A 22,896-nucleotide genomic window follows, 5' to 3' on the forward strand; every position below is an offset into this window, starting at 1 on the left:
CTCTATCTAAATCTGAACCGATTTCAATGAAATTTAGCATACTCGACCATCCATTGTACTCTTTGTGCAAAATTTGAAGTATTATTACACATAGACAGGCACATTAATTCTACCAATTAAATTTAATATCATTTATATTATTTTACTTTAAGTTAATTTAAAAATTTTAAATTTTAAAATTTTAAATTCTGAGTTTGCATTTCAAAGTTCGGTTTCTCTGCGAAGATCTAACTTTATAACAATTTTTCGATGTTAAACTTACTACTGAACATTGATCTGTGGGATTTTTCACCAATTCCGTTTTATTGACACTGTACTCCAAAATGTTACACATACTAGTGGATTCCTGTGATATTTGTTCATATTCATTTATGGAAGCAAACATTTGCGGTAACCAAAGGCGCATAGTGTTTTGACTACAATGAATATAATAAAGAACCAAATTAATAGAAATTCTTCAAAAAAAAAATTAAATATTGGATAATACCCTAATAGAATGAAGAATTGCATAAGACAAACTCTAAGGCATAAACCCAAATAGGGCTTAAAACATAAAGCCCTAAAAGCATTTGGTTCTTTGGCTGATTTCACAGGACCGGTACTGCTATTATTGTTGGCTTCCACAGTTGGTTGAAGATTCGGATTAATAGCAAATGTTTCGATTGTGGCTACACTTGTAACATCTGCAATATTCTTTTGTTGAACTTCATTTATGAGAGTTTTTATCTAAATAAATAGAATAAAAAATTCTATGAAAAATATAATTATTTTTATATTTTATTTTATTTTTGTCTTACGGGATATGTATCTCTGGTCTTTCCTGTATTTACCGCATACATTGTCCTAAAAGCTTTCAAAGCTTCTTCATTTCTTCCTTGTGACATAAGGAAGCGGGGACTCTCAGGATAGAAACATAAAAATATGCCACTTAATAAACTTGGTATACCACTGATAGCCAAATATATTTTCCAAGCAACAACTGCAATTTGAAAAGATATTGATGTGTAAAAAAAAAACAATTCATTATAAATTTTTATCCAAAAAAACTGACAGTTCATATTTAATATATCGAAATTCCAATCTTTTGGTAGAATCCACAAGGCTAATACTGGTAATAATATTCCTCCTGTTGCAAACATAATACCAATAATCATCATAATACGTGAGCGATAATTATTGCCATGGAATTCGGATAGATATGACATCAAAACTGCAAAAGGTCCACACATTCTGTAATACACATGAAATTTGTTTTTATTTATTTTTTTTTTTGTCATAATCAAGAAAGAGGCATCAAAACAGAGAATCCAACAAATTTATGCCCATTTTCCCAAATCCACTTCCAGTTGAATGTGAATCAATTCCACGATTTTCGTGTCCTACAATCCTCTTTCACCGGAATTTTCGTGAAATCAATTCACTTGCAAAAGTCTTGGTGAAAGTTGACTTATGTCCAAGATGGGTGTATTTCCGGTTAAAAAAAGTACTCGCGTAAAAAATTTGAAATGTTTTATATTTAATACATTAAGTTTATTAAAACTGCGTCATTTTTAATTAAAAACAAGTAAGGAAAGTCTAAAGTCGGGCGGGGCCGACTATATCATACCCTAAACCACTCTCACTATATTAGTAATCATAAGTATTTGTGGGGTAACATATAGGTCTGGGAGATAAACCGCAGTTGCATATTTAAGAAAATTGAGGGGTACATGTCTATGGGTGCTTTGTGTCAATCTGACTATAGCTCATAGTCAGTGTTGCCTTGGAAAAAGTTCGGTTTACCCTACAAGGACAAAAAAGTTCCCTACTTTCCCATACATTCCCAAACAATTTTCCCTACTATATTTTTCGTTAAATTAAAAAAAAAATACCAAACAAAATGGTTCTAAGTACTTTATTATCTTAAAATATGAAAATGCAACGTATATAACCTAGAAAATAAATTTGTATTACCACCACGGTTGCCACAGTTGGTAGAATTCTACCCAAATTAGTAATCTTTTTTGTTAAATATCTATAAAAATAAAATGTTGGAAAAAGTTTCTATAAACAAATTTTTGTGAGAAATTTTTCTATAGAAATAAAATTTTGACAATAAATTCTATAGAAATAAAATTTTGAGAAAAAATTCCACAGAAATAAAATTTTGAGAAAATTTTTTATAGAAATAATATTTTGAAAAAAAAAATTCTATAGAAATACAATTTTGACAAAATGTTCTATAGAAATAAAATGTTGAAAATTTTCTCTACAGGAATAAAGTTTACCACACATTGTTAAAGATCAAGCCTTGCCGGCTTCTAATTTCCTCCTCTAGAGCCACCAAAATGTAAAAACTATTACAAAATGTGTTGATTGAAAATGTCCTAGAATGTGGCCCTACGTCCCTACAAGACGCTATATATTAGAAAAACCCTACTTATAGGGAATTTCCCCTACTTCTAGCAACACTGGCTGTGTTGATATTGCGCCTACGGAGTTAGTATGCCACTAATATTGAGCCCATTATTAAAAAAGAGAAAATCGTTAAATTAGTGTGGGTAATAAATACAAATTTGTAAAAGTCGAGCAATATTCTTATGTAAGAGCTACAAGTACGTATACGATCGGCTAGTACATCAAAATTTGAAATTTGAGTAACATTGGTTAATAAATAAGAGTACTATGGCCAAATTTGGGAAAATCCAGCGATGCATATATATGGAAGCTATATCTAAATCTGAACCAATTTGCATAATATTTTGCTGGTTTGATTAATACCACAAAAGGTTACCTTGTGCAAGATTTGTGTAAGATCAGTTAAGAAATGAGGCCTGTATGGTCAAACATAAGGTTATTAGGGGCGAATTTTTCAAAATCGGGTGATACATATATGGGAGCTATATCTACATCTAAACCGATTTCGATGAAATTTTGCACATATAGTTAGTACTATAGACTACTGGATTTAGCCAACTTTTAGTAAGATCGGTTGATAAATAGTAGTTCTATGGCCAAATTTGGGAAAACCGGGCTATACATATATATGGGAGCTATATCTAAATCTGAACCGATTTCGATGATTTTTTGCACATATAGTTAGTGCTATAGAAGACTACATTTAGCCAAATTTGGGTAACATCGATTGGTAAATAAGGGTTTTATGGCCAAATTTAACAAAATCGGGCGGTACATATATATGGGAGCTATAGCTAAATCTGAACCGATTTCGATGATTTTTTGCACATATAGTTACTGCTATAGAAGATTATATTTAGCCAACTTTGAGTAAGATCGGTTGATAAATAAAGGTTTTGTGGCCAAATTTGGGAAAATCGGGCGATACATATATATGAGAGCTATATCTAAATCTGAACCGATTTGGATGAAATTTTGCAGGCTTGAAGGGCGATGGAAAAGATTACCTTTTGCCAAATTTGGTGACGATCCGTTTGAAAAAAAGCGCAACGTGACCCCATTTGTCGAAATCGGGCGATACATATATATGGGAGCTATATCTAAATTTGATCCGATTTCTTCCAAATTCAATAGCGTTCGTCCTTGTGCCCAAAAAACTCCCTGTACCAAATTTCATCAAAATCGGTTAATAATTGCGACCGGAATCCTGTGAACAACAAATACATGGACAGACGGACGGACACCAAGCGCTAGATCGACTCAGGAGGTGATTCTGAGTCGATCGGTATATATTTTATGGGGTCTAAAATCAATATTTCTGGTAGGCACATTTTTTGGCCGATCAAACTTATTATACCCTAACCACTATGTGGTTTAGGGTATAATCATAAATTATAATAAGTCTATTGATTCCACACGCTCACAAAAAATCGCTTCTGTAACATATACTCCCAAACATATTTTGCTTCAAGCATATATATTTTTGGGTATTGCCCAAACATTTATATGTTTGATCTCTTCCAATATATAATATTTTTGAAAGCATATTGGTCTAAACAATATATGTTTGGGTAGTCTAAGTTCCAAACATTTTGTATTTTTGCATCCAAATTCAATAATGTTGTCTTCCAAAAAACAATATGTTATTATGTGAACATATAATATGTTTGGAAGCATTTTGCACCCAAAAATATTATATGCTTAAAAAAAATTCTCCCAAACAATATTGTGCTCAAAAGTTTATTTATTTATTTATATATTTACAATCATAATGAATTATGAAAATAAACAGGTAATATAGGTGCTAACAACATAGGTTTTCGACCTGAATGCTCAAAATTTTGTTTCTGCCCAATTGTATATTCCCCCACATCTTTCTCACTTCCACGAGATTTTTTAGTTCTTAGCCCCTTTTTCTGTAATACAAACATTGTAGAAGAAATTATTCAATTGTATGATTTTTTTTATTTTAATTTTACCTTTTGCCGGACGGGGATTCGAACAGCGGACCACACAGTTTGTAAGGATCAAAGAAGTAGCTGATCAATTGCCCAAGGAAAAATAAAATGTTAATTTTGTAATAACAAGCAACAACCACCAACTTAATTCAATATCGCTCCCTGTTAAATAGCGCTCCAAGCTACTAAACACATATATGTTTATAGGCTATTTCTAAATTAATATATGTTTGCATCCAAGCATATTATATTTACAAATATTTTATGTCCCAAACATAATATGTTCTAACATATTAACATATATGTCCCAAACATGTTATGCTAGTTTAAGAACATTATATGCTTGCACTCAAAAATATTGTGTTTAAAAATTTGTGTTCCAAACATATAATGTTTATAGCCAAACATATGAAAAACAGTCTTTTTCATCCGTGCACTTATTTTGATTTCCGCCTTAGTGAATTTTTGGGTGATTTGTGCAACCCAGCTGGTTACAGAAAAGTTCAAAAAAGAGCGTGGAATTAAGAACACCAAATTTTCACGTTCGTGCACGGATGAAAAAGACTGTTTTCCATATGTTTGGCTATAAACGTTATATGTTTGGAACACAAATTTTTAAACACAATATTTTTGAGTGCAAGCATATAATGTTCATAAACTAGCATAACATGTTTGGGAAATATATGTTAATATGTTAGAACATATTATGTTTGGGACATAAAATGTTTGTAAATATAATATGCTTGGATGCAAACATATATTAATTTAGAAGTAGCCTATAAACATATATGTGTTTAGTAGCTTGGAGCGCTATTTAACAGGGAGCGATATTGAATTAAGTTGGCGGTTGTTACTTGTTATTACAAAATTAACATTTTATTTTTCCTTGGGCAATTGATCAGCTACTTCTTTGATCCTTACAAACTGTGTGGTCCGCTGTTCGAATCCCCGTCCGGCAAAAGGTAAAATTAAAATAAAAAAAATCATACAATTGGATAATTTCTTCTACAATGTTTGTATTACAGAAAAAGGTGCTAAGAACTAAAAAATCTCGTGGGAGTGAGAAAGATGTGGGGGAATATACAATTGGGCAGAAACAAAATTTTGAGCATTCAGGTCGAAAACCTATGTTGTTAGCACCTATATTACCTGTTTATTTTCATAATTCATTATGATTGTAAATATATAAATAAATAAATAAACTTTTGAGCACAATATTGTTTGGGAGAATTTTTTTTAAGCATATAATATTTTTGGGTGCAAAATGCTTCCAAACATATTATATGTTCACATAATAACATATTGTTTTTTGGAAGACAACATTATTGAATGTGGATGCAAAAATACAAAATGTTTGGAACTTAGACTACCCAAACATATATTGTTTAGACCAATATGCTTTCAAACATATTATATATTGGAAGAGATCAAACATATAAATGTTTGGGCAATACCCAAAAATGTATATGCTTGAAGCAAACTATGTTTGGGAGTATATGTTACAGAAGCGATGTTTTGTGAGCGTGTGGATTTGACGTGAATAGTGGAAGTGGAAGTGGAATTGAAGTGGATATCGGAACATGGGTGTTACTTTCGAATATGGGGTGAATATATTCATAAAATTGTTTCGACTAATTAATGTATTTTTTCTCAATGTATATTTTTAACCACCACCATTCAATCCTATGGAAAATTATAACAGGTTGGCTGATAAGTCCCCGGTCTAGCAAAGAAAAACACATTGTTTTTGTCAATTTTTTGATACCATTTTGGTAGTACTCCTTCGGTTTTGCCTCAAAATAGGCCTCAGTTTCGGCGATCACCTCTTCATTGCAGCCAAATTTTTTCCCTGCGAGCATCCTTTTAAGGTCTGAGAACAAGAAAAAGTCGCTGGGGGCCAGATATGGATAATACGGTGGGTGGGGAAGCAATTCGAAGCCCAATTCATGAATTTGTGCCATCGTTCCCAATGACTTGTGGCACGGTGCATTGTGTTGGTGGAACAACACTTTTTTCTTCTTCATATGGGGCCGTTTTGCCGCGATTTCGACCTTCAAACGCTCCAATAACGCCATATAATAATCGATAAAATCGATTATTCCATGCGCATCCCACAAAATAGAGGCCATTACTTTGCCAGCGGACTTTTGAGTCTTTCCACGCTTCGGAGACGGTTCACCGGTCGCTGTCCACTCATCCGACTGTCGATTGGACTCAGGAGTGTAGTGATGGAGCCATGTTTCATCCATTGTCACATTTCGACGGAAAAACTCGGTTGTATTACGAGTTAACAGCTGCAAACACCGCTCAGAATCATCAACACGTTGTTGTTGGTTTTGGTCAAATGTGAGCTCGCGCGGCATCCATTTTGCACAGAGCTTCCTCATATCCAAATATTGATGAATGATATGACCAACACGTTCCTTTGATATCTTTAAGGCCTCTGCTATCTCGATCAACTTCATTTTACGGTCATTCAAAATCATTTTGTGGATTTTTTGATGTTTTCGTCTGTAACCACCTCTTTCGGGCGTCCACTGCGTTCACCGTCCTCCGTGCTCATTTCACCACGCTTGAATTTTGCATACCAATCAATTATTGTTGATTTCCCTGGGGCAGAGTCCGGAAACTCATTATCAAGCCAAGGTTTTGCTTCCACCGTATTTTTCCCCTTCAGAAAACAGTATTTTATCAAAACACGAAATTCCTTTTTTTCACAATAACAAAAGTTGCTTCACAAAAGACGCTCTATCTCACAAACTAATTGACTTACAGACGTCAAATTTTGACACGAATCATTTGAAGGTTGGTACTATATAAAAATAATATGCATTTAATACTAGCGACGCCATCTATGTGTCAGACCGGGGACTTATCAGCCAACCTGTTATATACTTACACAAAACCTCCAAAAAATTTCGCTATCATCAATTGAGTTCTACTTTGACTCATCGCTCCACACATGACACAGATAACGTCAAGTAAAAATCCAAAAATAAGTAAATTCTTTCGGCCCTTGGTATCGGCCAAATATCCCCAGCCAATGGCTGAAACAATCATGCCTGAAAAAAAACATAATACAATAATTTAAATGTAATTCGTAATAGTCAATAAAAAAATTGAAATTGTAGTTTAGTTTGGATGAACCACGGATAAAGAATAAACTACGATATCCTTGATCTGAGAAAGTACAAAATGGTTGTTAGAGGGCATATACTCACATCATGTATCAAATTTCAACCGGATCGGTTGAGGGTCCGTGAGCCAAATCTTGGGGTCTATAGCTTATTGGCCAAAATCAATGGCTTTCAATGTTGCAAAATTAAACAAAAATATATTTTTATATTGGTAGGATAAATGTACCAAAAAACAATTCTTGTTGTTTAAAAAGAAATGAAGATTTCCAATTGATTGAATTTTGTAGTGATTCCGATCCACCGGATATATGTTATATTTAAGACACAATTCACTTACAAATTTGGCCGTTGCGAACTTGGTACTAGGAAACGAAATTCAAGTTATTCGTTCTTATACACTGAAATAATATTTACTTAACAGGTTGGATGATAAGTCCCCGGTCTAACAATGTTGTAAAATAAACAAGTATATACGGCCGTAAGTTCGGCCAGGCCGAAGCTTATGTACCCTCCACCATGGATTGCGTAGAAACTTCTACTGAAGACTGTCATCCACAATCGAATTACTTGGGTTGCGGTAACACTTGCCGATGGCAAGGTATCTTAAAACTTCCTAACACCGTAATATATGCCACATAGTCCATACGTGGTATATATTAAACTAAAAAAGGCCGATTAAATACGTATATAATTAAGTTTAAATTTTCTATAGAAATAAAATTCTGACAAAATTTTCTATAGAAATAAAATTTTGACAAAATTTTCTATAGAAATAACATTTTGACAATGTTTTCTATAAAAATAAAATTTTTGTAGATTATTTTTGGCTCTAGTGGCAACCATGATTATGAACCTATAAGGACCAATTTTTGTGTGATTGGGGATCGCCTATATATAACTATAGACCGATATGAACCAATTTTGGCATGGTTATTAGCGACCTTATACTAACACCACGTTGCAAATTTCAACCGGTCGGATGAATTTTGCTCCTCTAAGAGGCTCCGGAGGTCAAATCTGGGAATCGGTTTATATGGGGGCTATATATAATTATGGACTGATATGAACCAATTCCTGCATGGTTGGTGGATACCATATACTAGCATCACGTACCAAATTTCAACCGAATCGGATGAATTTTGCTCTTCCAAGAGGTCCCGGAGGTCAAATCTGGTGATCGGTTTATATGGGGGCTATATATAATTATGGACCGATGTGGACCAATTTTTGCATGGTCATTAGATACCATATACTAACACCATGTAAAACATTTCAGCCGGATCGGATGAAATTTGCTTCTCTTAGAGGCTCCGCAAGCCAAATCGGGGGATCGGTTTATATGGGGGCTATATGTAATTATGGACCGATGTGGACCAATTTTTGCAAGGTTGTTAGAGACCATATACTAACACCATGTACCAAATTTCAGGCGGATCGGATGAAATTTGCCTCTCTTAGAGCAATCGCAAACCAAATTTGGGGGTCCGTTCATATGGGGGCTATACGTAAAAGTGGACCGATATGACCCATTTGCAATACCATCCGACCTACATCAATAACAACTACTTGTGCCAAGTTTCAAGTCGATAGCTTGTTTCGTTTGGAAGTTAGCGTGATTTGAACAGACGGATGGACGGACATGCTCAGATCGACTCAGAATTTCACCACGACCCAGAATATATATACCTTATGGGGTCTTAGAGCAATATATCGATGTGTTACAAACGGAATGACCAAGTTAATATACCCCCATCCTATAGTGGAGGGTATAAAAATATTTTTATATTGGTAGGATAAATGTACCAAAAAACATGGTGTCTTTTGCAAAAATGCTCAGGGTGGGCTCCTGAGTCGATATAGCCATGTCCGTCTGTCCGTGAACACATTTTTGTAATCAAAGTCTAGGTCGCAGTTTTAGTCCAATCGACTTCAAATTTGGCACAAGTATGTGGTTTGGCTCAGAATAGAACCCTATTGATTTTGGAAGAAATCGGTTCACCCGATATAGACTTATATGGCCTCAGAAGCCAGAGTTTTACCCTAATTTGCTTAATTGCACAAGAAGAACAATTAGTACTATAGTCAAGTGTACCAAATTTTATTGAAATCGGTTCAGATTTAGATATAGCTCCCATATATATCTTTCCCCCGATATGGACTATTATGGTCCTAGAAGCCAGAGTTTTGGTTCAATTTGGTTCAAATTTTGCACACGAAGTACAATTCGTAGTATAGTCATGTGTGCCCAATTTGATTGAAATGGGTTTAGATTTAGATATAGCTCCCATATATATATCTTTCGCCCGATATGGAATAATATGTTCCTAGAAGCCAGAGTTTTGGCCCAATTTGGTTGAAATTTTGCACTAGGAGCACAACTAGTAGTGTAGTTAATTGTACTCAAGTTGATTGAAATCGGTTCAGATTTAGATATAGCTCCCATATATATGTTTTTCTGATTTCGACTAAAATGGTTAAAATACTACCACTTTACTTGTAAAATCGCCACTGCTTAGTCGAAAAGTTGTAAAATTGACTCTAATTTTCCTAAACTTCTAATACATATATATCGAGCGATAAATCATAAATAAACTTTTGCGAAGTTTCCTTAAAATTGCTTCAGATTTAAATGTTTCCCATATTTTTTTTAATAAAATTGTGTTCCACCCTAGTGCATTAGCCAACTTAAATTTTGAGTCTATAGATTTTGTAAAAGTCTATCAAATTCTGTCCAAATCGAGTGATATTTAAATGTATGTATTTGGGACAAACCTTTATATAGAGCACCCAACATATTTGACGGATGTGATATGGTATCGAAAATTTAGATGTACAAAGTGGTGCAGGGTATAATATAGTCGGCCCCGCCCGACTTTAGACTTTCCTTACTTGTTGTTTCTTTTCTTTTAATTTTTCTATGAGAGGATTAGTTTCCTGGTTTTAACAACCCTTTGTGAAAATCACAAAATGTGGAGTACAATTTAGTTCAATTCTCGCAGGAGGTAGTTCATTCTTCCTATAGAACAGTTTACTGTTTTTTTCTGTGTGTGACAAGTAAAAATTAAATTTAATTACCACAATAGGTGATGGCATTGAGAATTCCCTTATCAATTAGATCCAGATTAAGATCACACTCTGCACTTGGTAGAATATACGAGACAACAGCTGTCTCAATCACAGTGGCCATAACGGCCGCACGCTCACAAAAAATCGCTTCTGTAACATATACTCCCAAACATATTTTGCTTCAAGCATATACATTTTTGGGTATTGCCCAAACATTTATATGTTTGATCTCTTCCAATATATAATATGTTTGAAAGCATATTGGTCTAAAAAAATATATGTTTGGGTAGTCAATTTCCAAACATTTTGTATTTTTGCATCCAAATTCAATAATGTTGTCTTCCAAAAAACAATATGTTATTATGTGACCATATAATATGTTTGGAAGTATTTTGCACCCAAAAATATTATATGCTTAAAAAAATTCTCCCAAACAATATTGTGCTCAAAATTTTATTTATTTATTTATATATTTACAATCATAATGAATTATGAAAATAAACAGGTAATATAGGTGCTAACAACATAGGTTTTCGACCTGAATGCTCAAAATTTTGTTTCTGCCCAATTGTATATTCCCCCACATCTTTCTCACTTCCACGAGATTTTTTAGTTCTTAGCACCTTTTTCTGTAATACAAACATTGTAGAATAAATTATTCAATTTTATGATTTTTTTTTTTTTATTTTACCTTTTGCCGGACGGGGATTCGAACAGCGGACCACACAGTTTGTAAGGATCAAAGAAGTAGCTGATCAATTGCCCAAGGAAAAATAAAATGTTAATTTTGTAATAACAAGCAACAACCACCAACTTAATTCAAAATCGCTCCCTGTTAAATAGCGCTCCAAGCTACTAAACACATATATGTTTATAGGCTATTTCTAAATTAATATATGTTTGCATCCAAGCATATTATATTTACAAACATTTTATGTCCCAAACATAATATGTTCTAACATATTAACATATATGTCCCAAACATGTTATGCTAGTTTATGAACATTATATGCTTGCACTCAAAAATATTGTGTTTAAAAATTTGTGTTCCAAACATATAATGTTTATAGCCAAACATATGAAAAACAGTCTTTTTCAACCGTGCGGTAAGGCGACAATTAGCAATAATAAATTAAAACGTCCAAATCCACAAGCTTTTACAGCAGTCTCATAATCAGCTGGAATATCCACATCTCCATGTTGATGGAAGCGATTATTATTCCAATTATCTAAAATTTAACAAGAAATTTGTTAATATCCGAATTCATATTTAGATTTTGAAAACTTGCAACACACCTTGAACTTTGCTATCACTGTTTGTCATGGACCCCATTGCAAAGATTTATAGTTGTTATAACCAATATTTGGATTAGTTTATATGGTTTTTAGATTTTCAATGTGTACGAGAACCGCATCTCTTGATGAGAAAAAAATTTTCGTTGTACTTTGATAAAACACAAAAATCACTTACTATTATCGTGATAGAGTGTTCCGTCAAACGCTTCAAATCTTACTAACTAATCCCCAAGAATGATGATTCTCTTATGAATTTCACATTTATCTGTGGCCAACAAAGACGAAGCAAATCATGTTTTATCTGCACTCATAAATTATAACACAAATTCGCAAATGGTGAGGTTTTCTACATAGAAGATCATTTCTTTCACTACGATTATTCTTTGGAAATTTATAAATATTTCAAAATTATGATTGAGTTTTTTTAAATGTCATTGAAGTATTGAATTAAAATGCAATTACAAATTTTTATGATTTTCAACTTTTTCTTTTGCCATAAAATTTACACTTTATACCATTTTTATTTACTATTTGATCTTATCTCAGTGTCAAGTTATCATCGCGCCGTTAGCACTCATCACCTTGGTGAAATGTTTTAATGTTTTTATCTTTCTTTTTTTGTGAAATCTAAATTGTCATTGTCGGAATTATGATGACGAAAATTTTGCAAGCTCTTTTCTTCCATCAATTTCAAACCGAATGTAATAGTGATGCTAGTTACAATGGTCACAAATGCAGTTTAAAAACATGGTCAGGTGTGATTAAGCAGGCAACTCTTGATGCAAAAGTGATTGTGACCATAATAAAACAGTGTTTCGATGGAATAAATTGATATTTTAAAATTTGTCAAAAGACAAAATTTTATATAGAAATAAAATTGTGATAAAATTTTCTATAGAAATAAAATTTTGACAAAATTTTCTATAGAAATAAAATTTTTTAAAAATTTTCTATAGAAATAAAATTTTGACAAAATTTTCTATAGAAATAAAATTTTTAAAAAATTTCTATAAAAATAGAATTTTGACAAAATTTTCTAAAGAAATAGAATTTTTAAAAAATTTTCGATAGAAACAAAATTTTAACACAATTTTCGATAGAAATAAAATTTTAACAAAATTTTCTATAGAAATTAAATTTTTAATTAATTTCCTATAGAAATAAAATTTTGCAAAAAATTTCTATAGCAATAAAATTTAGACAACATTTTCAATAGAAATAAAATTTTTACAAAATTTTCTATACAAAATAAAATGTTGACAAAATTTTCTATATAAATAAAATTTTTAAAAAATGTTCTATAAAAATAAAATTTTGACAAAATTTTCTATGGAAATAAAATTTTGACAAAATTTTCTATAGAAATAAAATTTTGACAAAATTTTCTATAGAAATAAAATATAGACAAAATTTTCTATAGAAGTAAAATGTTTACAAAATTTACTATAGAAATAAAATTTTTACAAAATTTTCTATAGAAATAAAATTTTGATACAATTTTTTATACCAATAAAATTTAGACAACATTTTCAATAGAAATAAAATTTTGACAAAATTTTCTATTGAAATAGAATTTTGACAAAATTTTCTATTTTCTAAAATTTTTAAAAAATGTTCTATAGAAATAAAATTTTGACAAAATTTTCTATAGAAATAGAATTTTGACAAAATTTTCTATAGAAATAAAATTTTGACAAAATTTTCTATAGAAATAAAATTTTTAAAAAATTTCTATAAAAATAAAATTTTGACAAAATTTTCTAAAGAAATAGAATTTTTAAAAAATTTTCGATAGAAACAAAATTTTAACACAATTTTCGATAGAAATAAAATTTTAACAAAATTTTCTATAGAAATAAAATTTTTAATAAATTTCCTATAGAAATAAAATTTTGCAAAAAATTTCTATAGCAATAAAATTTAGACAACATTTTCAATAGAAATAAAATTTTTACAAAATTTTCTATACAAAATAAAATGTTGACAAAATTTTCTATATAAATAAAATTTTTAAAAAATGTTCTATAAAAATAAAATTTTGACAAAATTTTCTATGGAAATAAAATTTTGACAAAATTTTCTATAGAAATAAAATATAGACAAAATTTTCTATAGAAGTAAAATGTTTACAAAATTTACTATAGAAATAAAATTTTTACAAAATTTTCTATAGAAATAAAATTTTGATAGAATTTTTTATACCAATAAAATTTAGACAACATTTTCAATAGAAATAAAATTTTGACAAAATTTTCTATTGAAATAGAATTTTGACAAAATTTTCTATTTTCTAAAATTTTTAAAAAATGTTCTATAGAAATAAAATTTTGACAAAATTTTCTATAGAAATAGAATTTTGACAAAATTTTCTATAGAAATAAAATTTTGACAAAATTTTCTATAGAAATAAAATTTTTAAAAAATTTTCTATAAAAATAAAATTTTGACAAAATTTTCTATGGAAATCAAATTTTGACAAAATTTTCTATGGAAATAAGGTTAGGTGGCAGCCCGATATATCAGGTTCACTTAGACTATTCAGTCCATTGTGATACCACATTGGTGAACTTCTCTCTTATCACTGAGTGCTGCCCGATTCCATGTTAAGCTCAATGACAAGGGACCTCATTTTTATAACCGAGTCCGAACGGCGTTCCACATTGCAGTGAAACCACTTAGAGAAGTTTTGAAACCCTCAGAAATGTCACCAGCATTACTGAGGTGGGATAATCCACAGCTGCAAAACTTTTTGGTGTTCGGTCGAAGCAGGAATCGAACCCACGACCTTATGTATGCAAGACGGGTATGCTAACCATTTTGTCAAAATGGAAATAACATTTTGACAAAATTTCCTACAGAAATAAAATTTTGCAAAAAAATTCTATAGCAATAAAATTTTGACAAAATTTTCTATGGAAATAAAATTTTGACAAAATTTTCTATAGAAATAAAATTTTGACAAAATTTTCTATATTTCTATTTTCTAAAATTTTTAAAGAATGTTCTGTAGAAATAAAATTCAAACAAAATTTTCTATAGAAATAGAATTCTGACAAAATTTTCTATACAAATAAAATTTTGACAAAATTTTCTACAGAAATACAATTTTGAAAAAAGTTTCCGCAGAAATACAATTTTGGCAAAAGTTTCAATAGAAATTAAATTTTTAAACCATTTTCTACAGAAAAAAAAATTTTTTAAAAATTTCTATAGAAATAAAATTTCGACAAAATAGAAAATGAAATTTTGACAAAAATTTAGCAATACAATTTTGACAAAATTTTTTATAGAAATTAAATTTTGACAAAATTTTCTAAAGAATTTAGACAAAATTTTCTAAAGAACTAAAATTTTTAAAAAATTCTCGATAGAAATAAAATTTTAACCAAATTTTCGAGAGAAATAAAATTTTAAAAAAATTTTCGATAGAAATACAATTTTCAAAAAATTTCCTATAAAAGAAATTTGCAAAAAATTTCTATAGCAATAAAAATTAGACGATATTTTCAATAGAAATAAAATTTTGACCAAATTTTCTATAGAAATACAATTTTGACAAATCTTCTATTTTTCTATTTTCTAAAATTTTTAAAAAATGTTCCATAGAAATAAAATTTAAACAAAATTTTCTATAGAAATACAATTTTGACAAAATTTTCTATAGAAAATTAATTTTTAAAACATTTTCTATAGAAATTTAAAAATTTTCTATAGAATTAAAATTTTGACAAAATAGAAATAAAATTGTGACAAAATTGTCTACAGAAATAAAATTTTGAAAAAATTATCTATAGAAATAGGATTTTGAAAAAATTTTCTATAGAAATACAATTTTTACAAAATTTTCTATAGAAATACAATTTTGACAAAATTTTCTATAGCAATAACATTTTTACAAAATTTTCTATAGACCTACGTTAGGTTAAGTGGCAGCCCCATATTTCAGGCTCAGTCCATTGTGATACCAGTCCATTGTGATACCACAGTGGTGAAGTTCTCTCTTATCACTGAGTGCTGCCCGATTCTATGTTAAGCTCAATGACAAGGGACCTCCTTTTTATAGCCGAGTCCGAACGGCGTTCCACATAGCAGTGAAACCACTTAGAGAAGCTTTGAAACCCTCAGAGATGTCACCAGCATTACTGAGGTGGGATAATCCACCGCTGAAAAACTTTTTGGTGTTCGGTCGAGGCAGGAATCGAACCCACGACCTTATGTATGCAAGGCGGGTATGCTAACCATTTTGTAAAAATGGAAATGACATTTTGACAAAATTTTCTATAGAAATAAAATTTTTACAAAATTTTCTATAGAAATAAAATTTAGAAAACATTTTCAATAGAAATAAAATTTAGACAATATTTTCAATAGAAATAAAATTTTGACAAAATTTTCTATAGAAATAAAATTTTGACAAAATTTTCTATATTTCTATTTTCTAAAATTTTTAAAGAATGTTCTGTAGAAATAAAATTTAAACAAAATTTTCTATAGAAATAGAATTCTGACAAAATTGTCTATACAAATAAAATTTTGACAAAATTTTCTACTGCAATTAAATTTTGACAAAATTTTCTACAGAAATACAATTTTGAAAAAAGTTTCCACAGAAATACAATTTTGACAAAAGTTTCTATAGAAATTAAATTTTTAAAACATTTTCTACAAAAAAAAAAAAAAAAAAAAATTTAATTTTCTATAGAATTAAAATTTCAACAAAATAGAAATAAAATTTTGACAAAATTTTATGTGGAAATAAAATTTTGACAAAAATTTTGCAATGCAATTCTGACAAAATTTTTTATAGACATTAAATTTTGACAAAATTTTCTAAAGAAATGGAATTTTTACAAAATTTTCGATAGAAATAAAATTTTAACCAAATTTTCGATAAAAATAAAATTTTAACAAAATTTTCGATAGAAACAAAATTTTCAAAAAATTTCCTATAAAAAAAATGCAAAAAATTTCTATAGCAATAAAATTCAATAGAAATAAAATTTTGACAAAATTTTCTATAGAAATATAATTTTGACAAATTTTCTATTTTTATATTTTCTAAAATTTTTAAAAAATGTTCCATAGAAATAAAATTTAAACAAAATTTTCTATAGAAATAGAATTTTGACAAAATTGTCTATAGAAATAAAATTTTGACAAAATTTTCTACTGAAATTAAATTTTGACAAAATTTTCTACAGAAATACAATTTTGACAAAATTTTCTGCAGAAATACAATTTGCAGAAATAGAATTTTGACAAAATTGTCTATAGAAATAAAATTTTGACAAAATTTTCTACTGAAATTAAATTTTGACAAAATTTTCTACAGAAATACAATTTTGACAAAATTTTCTGCAGAAATACAATTTTGACAAAATTTTCTATAGAAATTAAAATTTTTAAAACATTTTCTATAGAAATAAAATTTTTAAAAATTTTTCTATAGAATTAAAATTTTGACCAAATAGAAATAAAATTGTGACAAAATTTTCTGTAGAAAAAAAGTTTTGACAAAATTTTCTGTGGAAATAAAAATTTGACAAAATTTTCTATAGAAATAAATTTTTTAAACATTTTCTACAGAAATAACATTTTGACAAAATTTTCTATAGAAATAAAATTGTGACAAAATTTTCTATAGAAATAAAATTTTGACAAAAATTTCTACAGAAATAAATTTTTTAAAAAAATTTCTATAGAATTGAAATGTTGACAAAATTTTCTATAGAAATAAAATTGTGACAAAATTGTCTATAGAAAAGAAATTTTAAAAAAAAAATTCTATAGAAATAATATTTTGACAAAATTTTCTATAGAAATAATATTTTGACAAAATTTTCTATAGAAATAAAATTTTGACAAAATTTGCTATAGAAATAAAATTTTGACAACGTTTTCTATAGAAATGCAATTTTGAGAAAATTTTCTATAGGAAGAAAGTTTTGAGAAAATTTTCTATAGAAATAAAATTTTTAAAAAACTTTCTACAGAAATAATATTTTAACAAAATTTTCTATAGAAACAAAATTTTGACAAACTTTTCTTTAGAAATAAAGTTTTGACAAAATTTTCCATAAAAAGAGAATTTTGAAATATTTTGCTATGGAAATAAAATTTTGACCAAATTTTCTATAGAAATAAAATTTTGACAAAAACTTTCTATAGAAATTAAATTTTGACAAAATTTTCTATAGAAACAAAATTTTGACAAATTTTTCTATAGAAATAAAATTTTGGCAAACTTTTCTCTACAAATAAAATTTTCGCTAAAATTTTCTACAAAAATAAAATTTTGACAACATTTTCTATCGAAATTTTCTATAGAAATAAAATTTTGATAAAATTTATATAGAAATAAAATTTTGAGAACGTTTTCATAGAAGTAAAATTTTGACAAAATTTATATAGAAATAAAATTTTGAGAACGTTTTCATAGAAGTACGATTTTGACAAAATTTTCTACAAAAAATAGATTGCAAATAAAGACATAATATTTTGATAAAATTTTCTAAAGAAATACAATTTTGATAAAATTTTCTATAGAATTAAAATTTTGACAAAATTTTCTATAGAAATAAAATTTTGACATATTTTTCTAAAGAAATTGAATTTTGACAAAATTTTCTATAAATGTAAAATTTTGACAAAATTTTCTATACGAAAAAAATTTTGAGAAAATTTTCTATAGAAATAAAATGTTTAAAAACTTTCTATAGAAATAATATTTTTGACAAATTTTTCTAAAGAAATAAAATTTGGACAAACTTTTTTCTACAAATAAAATTTTAAAAAAAATATAAATAAAGTTTTTAAAAAAATTTCTATAGATATAAAATTTTGCAAAAATTTTCTATAAATATAAAATGTTGAAAAAATGTACTATAGAAATAAAATTTAAACAAAATTTTCTATAGAAATAAAATTTTGACAAAATTTTCTATAGATATGAACTTACACAACATTTTTATATCAATAAGGTATCGAAATTTTTTATGGACATGCATTTGTTGCATATGTGGAGCACTGTGTGGTATGTGGCCAGATTAGGTGGCACGGAAAACCAGTTTCTTTATTTTTAAATAATGCATTGAAAATAACTGTGTCATTTTTGGATTTCGGCTGTTTGGTTTATACCACTGTGATAGTCAAATATGTTTTGCAATGAAAAAAAAAAAAATGAATCGATATGAAGAAAATCATTACATTTAGAAGTTGTGGAATTCATAACTAACAAAGTTTCTATGCAAGGAAAACAAATTGATTATGGAAAGAATTTGTGCGATTTATAAGTTTCCTCTACCCTATTAAGGCTTATTAAGTAAACCCTTAGATAATTTGTTTACAAATAAACACGGATAATTATTTTAAAAATATTTATTTGAGATCACTTTTTTGGGTACTAGGTAGCAATGCCGATAAAATACAAGCAACTGTAAAAATAAGGAAAAAATAATTAATTTTTAATTAAAATATACTACAGATAAAGTATTACCGAACATCACGCCACCAACCATGAGGAAAGGTGGCACACAGCCAAAAGACATGAATACAGGGAATAAGACATTACCAAATATGGAACCAATACGTCCGAACATCAGCGATACGCATACCACCATGGTTCTAGAAATAAATCAGAAATACAAAGATTTAAGTTATAAATATAAGAAATAACCATTAAAATTTTATTCTTCATTGATTGAGATGAAAATAAATACAAATCATAATTTAAAATAAATTTAAAAACAAATACATTTACCTGAGTGAAGTTGGAAACAAAACTGTCGACGTACCAACAGCAGATGTGGCCGATAAGCTACCCATACAGGCATATAAAGAGGTTATAATCAGTGTCGACATTGTTGTATTGGACCAATACAACGCAAATCCACATACACCCGATATTAGTAAAGCTCCAACTAAAATAAGGAATAATTAATATATAAACTTCAAAGGGAAGAAGATAAGATAGCTTTATTTATATAAAAAAAAAATTGTCACAATTTGTTTCTTTAGGAACTTTTGTCAAAATTTTATCTATTAAAATTTTGTTTCCATAGAAAAGTTTGTCAAAATTCCATTTTTATAGAAAATATGGAAATACAATTTGATAAAATAAAATGATGTCAAAATTTTATTTCTAAAAAAATTTCTCAAACTTTATTTTTCTATAGAAAATTTTGTCAAAATTTTATTTCTATAGGAATTTTGTTAAAATTTTATTTCTATAGAAAATTATGTCAAAATTTTATTTCTATAGAAAATTTTGTCAAAATTTTATTTCTATAGAAAATTTTGTCAAAATTTTATTTCTATTGAATATTTTGTCAAAATTTCATTTCCAAAGAAATTTTTCTTAAAATTTCATTTCTATAAAAATTGTTCTTAATTTTTTTTTTTGTCAAAATTTTATTTCTATAGAATATTTTGTCTAATTTTATTTCTATAGAATATTGTGTCAAGATTTTATTTCTATAAAATATTTTGTCAAAATTCAATTTCTATAGAAAATTTTGGCAAAATGTTATTTCTATAGAAAATTTTGCCAAACTTTTTTCCTATAAAAAATTGTATTTATTTCTTTAGAAAATGTTGTCAGAATTTAATATCTAAAGAAAATTTTGTCACAATTTTATTTGTATAGAACATTTTGTCACAATTTTCTTTGTATAGAAAATTTTGTCAAAAATTTAGTTGTATTGTTAAACGCTATTTCTGTAGGAACCACCGTGATGCACTGGTTAGCATGCCCGCCTTGCATACACAAGGTCGTGGGTTCGATTCCTGCTTCGACCGAACACCAAAAAGTTTTTCAGCGGTGGATTATCCCACCTCAGTAATGCTGGTGACATATCTGAGGGAACCCAATTTTTTCTATAGAAAATGTTGTGACAATTTTATTTCTATAGAAAACTCTGTCAAATTGTTATTTCCACTGATTTTTGTTTAATTTTATTTCTATAGAAATTTTTGTCAAAATTTTATTTCTATAGAAAATTTTTTCATTATTTTATTTCTATAGAAAATTTAGTCATTACTTTAATTTCTATAGAAAATTTTGTCAAAATGTTATTTCTATAAAAAATTTGGCAACATTTTATTTATATAGAAAATTTTGTCAAAATTTTATTTCCGTAGAAAATTTTGTCAAAATATTATTTCTATAGAAAATTTTGGCAAAATGTTATTTCTATGGAAAATATTGCCAAATTTTTTTACTATAGAAAATTTGGTCAAAATTTTATTTCTTTAGAAAATGTTGTCAAAATTTTATTTCTACAGAAAATGTTGTCAAAATTTTATTTCTAAAGAAAATTTTGTTACAATTTTATTTGTATAGAAAATTTTGTCATTATTTAATTTCTAGAGAAAATGTTGTCACAGTTTTATTTGTATAGAAAATGTTGTCAAAATTTTATTTCTACAGAAAATTTCGTTAAAATTTTTTTTTCTAAAGAAAATTTTGCCAAAATTTTCGTTGTAAAGAAAATGTTGCAAAATATTATTTCTATAGGAACCAAATTTTTTTCTATAGAAAATTTTGTGAAAATTTTATTTCCATAGGAAATTCTGTCAAAATTTTATTTCCATAGAAAATTTTTTCTAAATTTTATTTCCATAGAAAATTTTATTTCTATGGGATTTGTTTGTCGAAATTTTATTTCTATAGAATATTTTTGTTTTCCGTAGAAAATTTCGTCAAAATTTTATTTCTAAATAAATATTTATCAAAATTTTATTTCTATAGAAAATTTTCTCAAAATTTTATTTCCATAGAACATTTTGTCAAATTTTTTTTTATTTCTACAGAAAGTTTTGTCAAATTTTTATTTCTAAATTTTGTTACAATTTTATTTGTATAGAAAATTTTGTCACAATTTTAGTTGTAAAGAAAATGTTGTAAAATATTATTTCTATAGGAACCTAATTTTTTTCTATAGAAAATTTTGTGAAAATTTTATTTCTAAAGAAAATTTTGTCACAGTTTTATTTCCATAGAAATTTTTTTTCAAAATTTTATTTCCATAGAAAATTTTTGTAAAATTTTATTTCTATGGAAATTTTTGTCAAAATTTTATTTCTATAGAATATTTTTTTATTTCCGTAGAAAATTTTGTCAAAAGTTTATTTCTAAAGAAAGTTTTGTCAAAATTTTATTTCTAAAGGAAATTTTGTTACAATTTTGTTTGTATAGAAAATTTTGTCATAATTTTATTCCTAGAGAACACTTTGTCACAATTTTATTTGTGTAGAAAAATTTGTCATAGTTTTATAGAAAATTTTGCCAAACTTTTTTCCTATAAAAAATTGTATTTATTTCTTTAGAAAATGTTGTCAGAATTTAATTTCTAAAGAAAATTTGGCACAATTTTATTTGTATAGAAAATTTTGTCACAATTTTATTTGTATAGAACATTTTGTCACAATTTTCTTTGTATAGAAAATTTTGTAAAAAATTTAGTTGTATTGTTAAACGCTATTTCTGTAGGAACCACCGTGATGCACTGGTTAGCATGCCCGCATTGCATACACAAGGTCGTGGGTTCGATTCCTGCTTCGACCGAACACCAAAAAGTTTTTCAGCGGTGGATTATCCCACCTCAGTAATGCTGGTGACATATCTGAGGGAACCCAATTTTTTCTATAGAAAATTTTGTGAAAATTTTATTTCTATAGAAAACTCTGTCAAATTGTTATTTCCACTGATTTTTTTCTAATTTTATTTCTATAGAAATTTTTGTCAAAATTTTATTTCTATAGAAAATTTTTTCATTATTTTATTTCTATAGAAAATTTAGTCATTACTTTAATTTCTATAGAAAATTTTGTCAAAATGTTATTTCTATAGAAAATTTGGCAACATTTTATTTATATAGAAAATTTTGTCAAAATTTTATTTCCGTAGAAAATTTTGTAAAAATATTATTTCTATAGAAAATTTTGGCAAAATGTTATTTCTATGGAAAATATTGCCAAATTTTTTTACTATAGAAAATTTGGTCAACATTTTATTTCTTTAGAAAATGTTGTCAAAATTTTAT

At 27.7% G+C, this 22,896-nt stretch overlaps 1 protein-coding gene across 1 annotated transcript in view; it reads right to left on the bottom strand.

Annotated features, from left to right (window-relative positions):
• LOC142231188 (uncharacterized) overlaps positions 1 to 22,896 on the bottom strand; it is a 66,708-nt gene that overhangs the window by 17,140 nt on the left and 26,672 nt on the right. The window contains exons 9-19 of the mRNA XM_075301807.1: positions 19,614 to 19,773; positions 19,350 to 19,477; positions 19,246 to 19,287; positions 11,855 to 11,887; positions 11,663 to 11,787; positions 10,568 to 10,685; positions 7,255 to 7,417; positions 1,052 to 1,230; positions 798 to 979; positions 488 to 726; positions 263 to 416 (exon numbers count right to left, since the gene is read on the bottom strand). Coding sequence (XP_075157922.1) covers positions 263 to 416; positions 488 to 726; positions 798 to 979; positions 1,052 to 1,230; positions 7,255 to 7,417; positions 10,568 to 10,685; positions 11,663 to 11,787; positions 11,855 to 11,887; positions 19,246 to 19,287; positions 19,350 to 19,477; positions 19,614 to 19,773 — 1,523 coding nt within the window. The remainder of the gene's footprint in view (positions 1 to 262; positions 417 to 487; positions 727 to 797; positions 980 to 1,051; positions 1,231 to 7,254; positions 7,418 to 10,567; positions 10,686 to 11,662; positions 11,788 to 11,854; positions 11,888 to 19,245; positions 19,288 to 19,349; positions 19,478 to 19,613; positions 19,774 to 22,896) is intronic.

Source organism: Haematobia irritans, chromosome 3 (genome assembly GCF_050003625.1).
Source record: "Haematobia irritans isolate KBUSLIRL chromosome 3, ASM5000362v1, whole genome shotgun sequence".
NCBI lineage: Eukaryota > Metazoa > Arthropoda > Insecta > Diptera > Muscidae > Haematobia > Haematobia irritans.